At 44.3% G+C, this 12,276-nt stretch overlaps 1 protein-coding gene across 4 annotated transcripts in view; it reads left to right on the top strand.

Annotated features, from left to right (window-relative positions):
* The window catches only part of LOC142493194 (uncharacterized), a 254,494-nt gene that overhangs the window by 165,412 nt on the left and 76,806 nt on the right, over positions 1–12,276 (top strand). For all 4 annotated transcript variants that reach the window (XM_075596808.1, XM_075596807.1, XM_075596805.1 and 1 more), the window contains exon 9: positions 8,488–8,545. In XM_075596808.1, the coding sequence (XP_075452923.1) occupies positions 8,488–8,545 (58 nt within the window). The remainder of the gene's footprint in view (positions 1–8,487; positions 8,546–12,276) is intronic.

The following is a 12,276-nucleotide window of genomic DNA, read 5'->3' as shown; positions in this document are numbered from 1 at the left end:
CCTGCCTTGACTGTAATCTATGTTAAACCCCCTCCCCCTATTGTGTCTGCTAAACTTCCCTGCTTTGACTAATCTGTGTAAGCCCCCCTCCCCCTATTGTGTCGGTTAAATCTCCCTGCCTGTGTTTCTGAGTGCAGTGTACTGTATGTAAATGTGGGGAGGGGGATCCCGTGTAAATAACCACACCCACACCCACTACAAAAAAAATTCACACACAGCAGCAGCACAATAAATAAATAAATATAAATAAATAAATACACGAAGATAAACAAATATATATATATATATAGACATATGGAGACCAGGGGATCCTGATAGCCAAAAAGAGACAGCACACTGCAGGTATGGTATCAAAAAAGTGTATTCAGTAACACAAGGCCGCCAATGTTTCGGTCCTCCCAACGGGACCTTCCTCAGGGCTAGGCAGTGTCTACATACTCTCTATGGGACAAGCATCTGCCTCCTGCAACAAAACCGTGAGTGCTAAGCTCCATACCTGACTATATATATATATATATATATATATATATATATATATATATATATATATATATATATATATATATATATGCAAATATAGCTGTATGCTCATCTGCATGTCTTAGGCAGGTCTGCAACCCTGCCTTTCCCCACTATCACCCAGCATACAGCTCTTCCACTGCAGCAAGGGATTCTGGGAAATGACATGCAAATGAGCACACAGTGTCACTTTTTGCCTCAATAACCATTTTTAACATGGTTCCCTATAGGCTTAAGCTTGCTGCATGGTCACAGCTTTGAGCACAGCCAGGGTTAAGGTGCATACCCAGAAAACCACCCACAGACAGCTGTTTCGACCTTGATGGGTCTCATCAGTGTGGGGTTGATTTTACTGGGAATGCAAGAGAGGCTATGGGATAGGCTAAACCATATATGCAAATACAACTGTATGCTCATCTGCATATCTTAGGCAGGTCTGCAACCCCACCTTTCCCCATTATCACCCAGCATACAGCACTTCCACTGCAGCAAGGGATTCTGGGAAATGACATGCAAATGAGCACACAGTGTCACTTTATATATATATATATATATCAACAATCCCTATATATATATATATATATATATATATATATATATATATATATATATATATATATATACAGTATATACACACACATGATGAACCATACTGTCCTACAAATAACTAGCATATTCAAATAAATAAAGTGCTACTGACCTCATCAATACGAAGTGTCCGTCGCCAGCAACATCCTTGTCTTGTCCACAAAATACATTGCCAAAACAAAGCCAATACATTGCAATTACATTCAGATATCAATTAACCCTTAAACACCTTATCGGATAATAACCGCAAAGGTAATTAAGGGGTTAAGCCACACTGGCCCGATACCCACCCTTCACCCATGAATTTGTACAGTGGCTTCATCATGCAACTACAGTATATATACATATACAGTATATATATATATATATATATATATATATATATATATACTTGTATATATATATACAGAGAGAGAGAGAGAGAGAGAGAGAGATATATACAGTATATACACACATGATGAACCAATATACAAATACATGTAGAAGGGTTATCAAAACCATACTGTCGTACAAATAACACTTCTCCATACAGACACACTACATTACAATGAATTTCCTTTAATAATCCTAACTGATCTTACAATCTAAATCATCAAATGACAAAGAAAAACCTCACATTCCAATCCATACATTGCATTTACATTGTATTTATGATGCATAAAATCTATGCACCATATACATTCTGCAAATGAATGTTAACAATATCATTGCAAGCAAAATACAAACACTTCCAAACAAGTCAACTATTTTAACCAATCAAGTAAACAAAAATCAATTAGCAATCATTATTTACATCCCTAAACAATTGACAGTCCATCCCGAACAATGAAACAATTAACTAATTCACGCCTCGAGCAGAACAATTCAGCATGTGAAAAAATATACAAAGAGCCAACCGGAATACAAACTTTAAAACCAAGGCTAGCCCTGACCTCCTCAAACACACAATACAGTACAATATCAACAATGACATCTATCTAATTTTAAAATACTTTAAACACACATTTAAGCATAGCTGCATAGTCAAATTAATTTTAAACACATCAAATCAAGCTTTTAAAACAACATAATTTCTTACCCTGTATGTATATATCTCTCTAGACATATATACATACAGTGGCAAGAAATGATATACCACAAAAAAAAAAAATACACATGTTAAAAAAGCTTTTAAAAAAATTAACAAGTTAAATAAAATACATTTCTTTAGTTCACTTACCATTACTTGCCCCCACCGACTCCCGTTGCGCAGCTTACTCACGAACCAATCCACGAACAGGAACCCATAAAATAAAAAACCATAAAATAATAAACATTAAACTAAAAATCCAAATCAATCCACGTGTCTTCTATTTGTAATCCATCTTCATCTTCATCTGTATTCTTCTTTCTTCTATCTTCTTCCGGGCGGGGCGGGGTCTTCTTTCCATCTGCGACCACACCCTGGCCTTCTTTCTTGTCCGGAGGTCCTTCCTCCGTGGCGTCTGGCTTCAAAATGAGACGACATAGGCTTTTAAAGGCCTATGACGTCACATTTTCGTCATATGGTTCCCACGGCCCTGATTGGGCCGTGAAAACCATGTGTTTTGGCCGATAAAAATTAAAATGATGACGTCACTTAAATGCAATGAAAGCACAGCCAATCAGAATGGCTTTGCTTCAATTGCCTTTAAGATGACGTCATGAAAAGACACATGGCCACCCTCACATGGTATGGTAGCCAATCAGAGCGTGGGAACTCCATCCCTACTCTGATTGGCTCTAGTATACCATGTGACAGAGGCTTGGGGGGGGGAAAGGATGTGACGTCATTGAAAGCTTGTCACATGGTACTAGAGCCAATCAGAGCGTGGGAACTCCATCCCTACTCTGATTGGCTGTAGTACATCAGTGCTTATCCAAGCATCCTGCTGTCTTGTTCTGTTGCCTTGTGCATTCTGCTCCTGTCTTGTTCTCATGGTATTTTGACCTCGGCTTGTACCTGGACCCCCAACTTCTCCAATCCCAGACCTTGGCTTGCATCTGGACCTCTACCTTCTCTACCCCTGGACCCCAGCTACCCTCAACGACCATCTGACTTCTCCAACCCTTGACCACGGCGAGTATCACGACTATTCTAACTTCTCCAACCCTGACCCGGTTATACGACTATCACTCTGCACTCCGGACACGGTCTCGTGGCTGGAGGTCAATGTCCCTTAACATCCCCACCTCAGCCTCGTGGTTTTGTCCTGTTTGTGGTGAGCATCCGTTACACATTGCTTATTGGTGTTTTCCATATATGGGGGTTGAGGCATTACTTGCCATGCTGGGCTCATTTGCATGTTGGCAAATACCTTTTCCACTTTAGCCAAGTATATTATTCAATCTTTAATAATATGGTTAAACCTACAGTACCAGCACAAGTGCACTATACATATCATACTTGTACATGTTATAGGTCTTGGATGGGTGTTCTCCCTAAGTTCCTATATATGTTCTAGTACTGAGTTTCTTGGTGAGTAGCGCGTTAGGAAAATTTTGAAATAAATAAACATCTTCCTGAACAGCCGTTCCCACCACCCCACCACTTTGAGGCAGTGAGATATACAGTATATATGATATATGTGTGACAAGGTGCCATCCTCGTCTATGCTCTGAGCATCTCTCAGGGGCAAAAGAATCAGTGAAGGCTGCCTACAGTATATAGTGTTTCCTCAGATTTATTCACTATATAGGGTCTATCCATAGTTGACAGGAAATAGTGCCAACTTGGGTGTTCATGGAAAAGGTGAAAAGCATTACTAAACAGGCTTTTAAAGCAGCAAACACAAAAAACAAAACTGTGCGCTACTACCTAACTACCTATAAAGTTTAAATGTATAAATATATACAGTGCAGTGACTATACCATCAATTTAGTGATAAAAAATGTATAAAAAATTAAACCACAACTCCCACAGTGAGATAGTTAAACATTAAATAATAAGTGCCACATAACCGTGTTGGGGATAATGGCGTCTGCAGCTGTAAACGCAGGGGTGGCTCAGCACCCCACACACACTAAGAGAAGGGAAACAAAAGAAAACAGCGCACAACGCCAAATAGTGAAGCAAATTCAACAATATATTATAGAATTAAAAAGGGGGTAATATATCTGCGTACATAAAAACTTCCCTGAAGAAGTAGTTAATTCTACGAAACTAGTTGGATGTAACATTCTATTGCCTTATATCTGCTTACATTGGCCTTTGTCTATGTGTTGGCCTGTCCTGTTTTTATTTCATCCTGTGTGCTGTTTTGGACACTTGTGAGAGACTCTGTAAGACTGTTCAAACTTCCCTATTGAATCCACCACTGCTGTGAAGACAGCAGCAAGCTGCGTTTTAACCTCTCTGCAGAGGATACACCTGCCAAGATACAGGAGCAGCTTCATATCGGCTAGGAAGCAGGAGCGATTTCACCGAGCCCCAGTACCAGCTGCTGAACCTGGCTGCATGAAGGGAAATCCCCTTGGGAGTGAAAAGACTGACGTCCTGCCCCAGAATCAACTGAGCTGCAGCAGCAGAGGGAAGCAAGCACCTGAATCTACAGCTAACAGCCGAGTGGTAAATAGTGTGATACACACTATATGCCTTTTACCAACCTTTTTTATGTACGCAGATATATTACCCCCTTTTTAATTCTATAATATATTGTTGAATTTGCTTCACTATTTGGCGTTGTGCGCTGTTTTCTTTTGTTTCCCTTCTTTTAAAGCAGCAATCTGTCCTGTTGTCTCCCCCTTTTTGTTTTTAAAAGGTTTGGAACCAGGGTATCTCCGGAGCAAAACATCATATTATTTAGCTCCAGGGATCCACTAGTTCCAGAGATACTTACCAGTAATGGTACAGATGCATAGGTAAGGGGGAGATGGGTGCTCGAACCTCTGGGAACCTTGTCGCTCAATAATTGCTTGAAGGACTCCAAATAGACTATAGCAGAGTGGGTATACTTTCAAATGACCTGTGAGTCACCAATATGCGCCATCAACAATAATAGAGGTAGCGTGATAATACTGAAAGTCACTTCACATAAACCTCAAATGATCCAGTTACTGGTACTCCTCCATATTCGGTCAATAGGGGTTCATCCGCAGTCTGAGGAATTGTGCAACCGGTTCCAGCAGAGAGGCTATAGAAGCCAAGACCTGCTTCAAACTTATCATGAAGTATCGGTCATGGATAGACAGACTTTATTTGAACCAAAAGAAGTGGGCCACAGAATGTGGGAGACAGTAGTTACTAATGTTACCAATTTCACTAAGGATGTGAATAAAAACAGAAGCCCAAAGGGGAAATCAGGTTTCACTAGAGACGATAAACCCCTTATGATTACACAATATAATAAATGTAGCCAGCAGGTTCAACAAATTATTCGTAATCATTGGGGGATTCTACATATGGATTCTAGTCTGGTAGACTTTGTAGATAAGGGTCCACGCTTCGTCTATAGAAAGGCTAAAACGATTGCCTCCTATGTGTCCCCGAGTTATGTAGCCTCACCTTTAACAACAACTAGGAAATTTGTTACTAAGGATTCTTTTAAATGTGGAGGATGTAAAATTTGTCAATACATGCAACCTTCAGCCCATTTTAAGGGCCCTTCCTCTAAGAAAACATTCCCAATTAAATTAAATCCTTTATAAATTGCGACACACAATATGTCATTTATTTATTGACATGTGGATGTGGAGCCAATTATGTGGGGAGGACAACTAGATCCCTCAAAATTAGGGTATTAGAACATATAAGATTAATTAAAAAACAAGACTGTACACATCCAGTCTCTAAACATTTCTCACAATGTGAGAGGGGAGGGACAAAAGGATTGACAGTCAGAGGGATTGAAAAAGTGTTTGTTCACGAGAGAGGGGGTGACAGGCTCAATCTTTTGGACCGCAGGGAAGCTTATTGGATATTCATGTTACAGACTATGGCTCCCTGCGGTCTCAATATAGAGTGGAATCTCAGCCATTTCCTCAATCGGTAGTATGTATTATATGTAGGATTTATGCCAAGAGTGAGGATTTATTTTGGTTATTTATATTTCTCTGCTCTCCCAGCTCCTTTCCCCTTCCCCCCTCCCTTCCCCTTCCCCCCTCCTCCTTTCTCCCCCCCCCCCCCCCCCCTCCTCCTTTCTCCCCCCCCCTCCTCCTTTCTCTCCCCCTCTCCCCCTTCCCCCTCCTTCCTTTCCTTGTTTTCTATTGTTCTTGGTCTGCATATTTAGCATTTATATATATATTAATCTATGTAGCTATTGAATGGTCCTTGGCTTGTGCATTCACCACAAATATTAACAAACATCAATAAGTGATTGGTCCTTATTATATAATTATGCCTGCTTTTTGAAGTAAGATAGCATTATTGATACATTGTTGTTTTAATGGTTCATCACTCTGGGAGGATGGACATAATTCTTGTAGAGCGGAACAAAATACTTACCTAGTAACTCTGCTAGAATATGTTTTTTTGTATGTTTACATTTGTATTTGTACTGCTTTAAACCTTCCCCTGTTATCTATGTACAGTACTTATATTTTGAACGGGGGATTGGCATTGTGTGTATTGCATCATTATGTACGTGTGGGGTTTAGAGCAACATGGGGTAGTCAACAGTGGTGACGTCACCCTGTGTTCATTTGCACTTCAGCGGAGGGATTATATTCCTTTTATAATCGTTGGGTATATATGTAATTACAGGGGGCCATGGCAGATATTGCAGTGTTGTCCCTGAGGGACCCTGGGCCGCTCGCCGAGGGACTGACGGGTCATTTCAGGGGCACTTTACAGCCAAAGTGTTTAGTGGCTCAGTGACGGCGCATTGACCAGTCAGCCGTCGGGAGGTGTGTCCTGGGGGGCGGGGACTCACTGCGAGCTGTTAGACCACCAGAGAGATGTGAGTGAAGGGCGGCCCGCTAGTGGGCATGCGCTGACGGGACAGGGGGCGTTTCCACTCTTTGGTGCAGGGACTGAGGTAGCGGCGCCTCGCGTGACGTCATGCACAGTAGAGGGGTGTGCCTCTTTTTTCCAATTATCTCTAATTATGAGAGGTATATATAAGCGGTCTAGGTTGCCCCAGACCCTATACTCCTTGATAAAGGACCTAGGGGTCCGAAATGCGTAGATCTTTGTCCCCCTCCTGGGGTGATGTTTTTATTTGTTTTGTACTGAATAAATAGGATTTTATATTTTCTCACCACCTGGCTACCTGGCAGTGCGCTGTTTCTTCTGTTCTTTACTATGGTACAGATGCAGCCATGAGTATTATAACTCTTGCCTTGGAAATTCTGGGGCAGTCTCACAGTAAATGCCTCAACTTCACGGCAAAATTACTGCAACATTGCCTCAACATTTCTGTGAGATTCTTAATGGCCCATCGGATTAACACAGCAGGGGTCCATGCAGTCCCATTCAGTTTGAATGGAACTTCTGGGACCCCCGCTGTGTTAATCCTATGGGCCATTAAGAATCTCACAGAAATGTTGAGGCATGTTGAGACATTTTACTGTGAGACAGCCCCAGAATCTCCCAGAATTTCCCAGGTACATATGTTCTAATACTTGTGGCTGCATCTGTAGAAATATTCTTAGTATTTAAATTCATGTGTTATGAGAGCCAATAGGAAGCTGCAGAGCTACTAAACGCCGGTGCAGGTCATCTCCAGGGAGGAAAGTAATTGCTGCTTTAAAAACTTGTTTAATTATGCTGTGTGAGAGATGTGTGCAGAGGTATGCAAATGGAGACCGTTTTCAGGTGAAATTAATATAAGGCTTTATTGCCTGTTCCTTTAACAAAGTAAACATAAAACATAAAAGAAAAACCTGAGAATAACTAGACAGTACTGTATATGCCCTATCTAACTGGGTGGGTAACTAGGCTGATTACTACCCCAAACAAATTATATATACAACGTGGATCTGCTTATAACGTGGTCTCAACGTGGCTCCCGTTTACAATTTTTTTTAAAAATAGTCATTTTTTGGGCAATTTTTTGGACAAACTTTAATAATAAATCATGAGGCTCTGTCAGGCAGCGAGCATGCTGGGAACGTAGTCTTTTGGTGTCAAAAGCCATAGGTGAAAGGACAGGCAACGAGCCCTATTTAAATAAAACAAACACACACACTCGCCCGAAGCTGATGAAGCAGGGAGAGAGTTGCAGATGCGGGTAAGTCCTCGCAGAACCCCTGGTCGCTGCGGCGGTCCCGGTTATAACGCGGTCTCATTATGTGGATCCCGAGTACTGTGTTATAACAGGGTTCAGCTGTATTTTGCATTTACTATATCTGCAGATGAAGCTGGTAAATAGATTGCAGGGAAAGTAGAAGCACTTGATAATCGTATTTCTGTGTTTTATGCAGAAAGCCCTCTTTTGGCCAAGATGAAAGAAGAGCAGAATAAAGCCATGACATTTCTCAGGTAAATATTTTAGATGCATTTTAAACACGTCATCCTATGTAAATCATTTTATTGTTTTTGGGAAAGATTCTAATGGAAACAAACTACTACATTAACAAATTAATTTTAGTCACTCTTGTAATGGCAAAAAAAAACCTTCTTGGTGAGGATATCAAGCATGACAGGCATTGACACCTTTCAATGCCAGAAGGTACCTTATACTCTTCAATTAACTGTAAGGTATTTGACAATGCCAGATGGTGTAATTATGGCCTAATATCTTTTACCAAATTGTCATAAAGCAGTATACTGCATATTTGTAAGCAGTCAGCATTATGACCCATATTTAGTAAGCAGTGCTATTTCATAAGATACCTTCTATCGCTGGAAAACACTTTCTTGCCCATTCATGAATGAGACTTGGCTCCATAAGCAGTGCTATTCTATAAAACACCATCCGTCACTGGAGCACGCCTTCTGGATTAGCACTGCTTAGTAAATATGGGCTATTGTATCACTTGAATGGAGCATCAATTGAATGTAAATAAATGTATATTTAGACCTAATATTTTGTCACAATTTACATTCAACAAGCATAGTCATTTCACCTGACATTACATACATACCCTAGACCTCATCTTCTCCATACCATGTCTGCTGGAACACATCATGTGGAGTCACACTGTGTCTCTAGACCAGGGGTGGGGAACCTTTTTTCTGCCAAGGGCCATTTTGATATTTATAAAATCTTTCGAGGGCCATCCAAAATTATCAACTTAAAAATTAGCCTGCTATATTTGGTCAAACATTTAATTAACTCACCACTAATGTGATGGCTGGAACTGCTTCTCTTTGGGTGACTGACTCTTGGGTGGTGGGTGACTGACTGACGGTGGGTCGGTGTCTGTGTGCACGCACACACACACACACACACACACGCACACACACACACACACACGCACACAGAAATCGGGCAGGGGGAGGGAAATCAGACTCTCATACCCACTCTCTCTCTCTCAGACCCACTCTCTCTCTCAAACTCTCAGACCCACTCTCAGACTCTCAGACCCACTCTCTCTCTCAGACTCTCAGACCCACTCTCAGACCCTCTCAGACTCTCAGACCCAGTCTCTCTCTCAGACTCTCAGACCCAGTCTCTCTCTCAGACTCTCAGACCCAATCTCTCTCTCAGACTCTCAGACCCAATCTCTCTCTCAGACTCTCAGACCCAGTCTCTCTCTCAGACTCTCAGACCCAGTCTCTCTCTCAGATTCTCAGACCCAGTCTCTCTCTCAGACTCTCAGACCCAGTCTCACTCTCAGACTCTCAGACCCAGTCTCACTCTCAGACCCAGTCTCTCTCTCAGACTCTCAGACCCAGTCTCTCTCTCAGACTCTCAGACCCAGTCTCTCTCTCAGACTCTCAGACCCAGTCTCTCTCTCAGACTCTCAGACCCAGTCTCTCTCTCAGACTCTCAGACCCAGTCTCTCTCTCAGACTCTCAGACCCAGTCTCTCTCTCAGACTCTCAGACCCAGTCTCTCTCTCAGACTCTCAGACCCAGTCTCTCTCTCAGACTCTCAGACCCAGTCTCTCTCTCAGACTCTCAGACCCAGTCTCTCTCTCAGACCCTCTCTCAGACTCTAAGACCCTCTCTCTCTCTCTCAGACCCACTCTCTCTCAGACCCATTCTCTCTCTCTCAGACCCACTCTCTCTCTCTCTCAGACCCACTCTCTCTCAGACCCACTCTCTCTCTCTCAGACCCACTCTCTCTCTCTCAGACCCACTCTCTCTCTCTCTCAGACCCACTCGCTCTCTCTCAGACCCACTCTCTCCCTCTCAGACCCACTCTCTCTCTCTCTCTCTCTCAGGCCCACTCTCTCTCTCTCAAACCCACTCTCTCTTTCTCTCAGACCCACTCTCACTATCAGACCCACTTTCTCTCAGACACAGTCTCTCTCTCAGACACACACTCTCTCAGACACACACTCTCTCAGACACACACTCTCAGACACACACTCTCTCAGACACACACTCTCTCTCTCAGACACACACTCTCTATCTCTCAGACACACACTCTCTCTCTCTCTCAGACACACACTCTCTCTCTCAGACACACACTCTCTCTCTCAGACACTCTCTCTCTCTCTCTCTCAGACACACACTCTCCCTCTCTCAGACACACTCTCTCAGACACACTCTCTCTCAGACACACACTTTCTCAGACACACTCTCTCTCAGACACACTCTTTCTCAGACACACTCTCTCAGACACACTCTCTCAGACACACTCTCTCTCTCAGACACACTCTCAGATACACTCTCTCTCTCTCAGACACACTCTCTCTCTCAGACACACTCTCTCAGACACACTCTCTCTCTGACTCTCAGACACACTCTCTCTCAGACTCTCAGACCTCTCTCTCTCAGACTCTCAGACCCACTCTCTCTCAGACTCTCAGACCCACTCTCTCTCAGACTCTCAGACCCACTCTCTCTCTCTCTCTCTCTCTCTCTCTCAGACTCACTCTCTCTCTCAGACACACTCTCTCTCTCTCTGACACACACTCTCTCAGACACACACACACACACACACTCTCTCTCAGACACACACACACACACACACACACACTCTCAGACACACACACACACTCTCAGACACACACACACACACACACACACTCTCAGACACACACACACACACTCTCTCTCAGACACACACACACACACTCAGACACACACACACACACTCTCTCAGACACACACAGGGGGAGGGAAATCTGATCGGGGGGGATCGGAGCAGGTGCCCTCCGCAACTGCTGCTCATGTGGGGAGAAGGAGGACCGTGTAAGTGCGCAAGGGGGGGGGGGGAATCTGAGCAGGGGGGATCGGAGCAGGTGCCCTCCTCCTCAACTGCCACCCGGTGTGGGGAGGAGGGCCGTGTAAGTGCACGGGGGGGCGGAGCAGGTACCCTCCACAACTGCTGCCCGGTGTGGGGAGGAGGAGAGGCGGTAGTGAGGTGTCTCTCCCACCGCAGACTCGTTCTTCTATCCCCCAAGCCTCTTATACCCCCTTCCCCCCCATCCCCCACTCCTCTTAGGCTAAGGCCCCGCTCCCTCCATCATTGCGCCCGCACTGCAGACAGGCGGGGCGCTGACAGACACAGACCGCGATATGCGGTCTGTAGGGAGCGGGAGCCGGAGCGGGAGGTGGGCGGGAGTGGGAGGTTTGAGCGGGAGGGGGGGCGTGGCTTGAGCGGAGGGACCCGCTACTCTCCCCCCCCTCCCTCCACGGGCTCGGGCTGGCACTCATACACACACGCAGACACACACACACACTCAGGCACAAACACACACACAGACAGAGGCAGGCACTCACGCACTCAGACACACACATACACACACATGCAGGCACTCTCTCACACACACGCACGCACGCAGGCAGGCACTCATACACATACACACACACACACAGAGGCAGGCACTCACGCACTCAGGCACACACATACACAAACACAGATAGGCACTCAGACACACATACACACACACAAACAGGCACTCACACTGCTTTCCCCCCACACTCCTCCCCGCTCCCCGAAGCCTCCCCTCCTCATTGGCTCACAGCAACACCACGTGACGCGTCAACGCTAGGGATCACCATTCTCTTGTATCCCGTAGCGGCTGACGCGTCACAGCGTGTAGTGAGCTGTGCAGCCAGGGGGGACCGGGACCGGCTCGGGAGGATTCCCCTGCT

The sequence above is a fragment of the Ascaphus truei genome, chromosome 4, assembly GCF_040206685.1.
Source record: "Ascaphus truei isolate aAscTru1 chromosome 4, aAscTru1.hap1, whole genome shotgun sequence".
Lineage (NCBI taxonomy): Eukaryota > Metazoa > Chordata > Amphibia > Anura > Ascaphidae > Ascaphus > Ascaphus truei.
The sequence above is the reverse complement of the archived record's forward strand: the minus strand, read 5'-3'. Positions and strand labels throughout refer to the sequence as shown.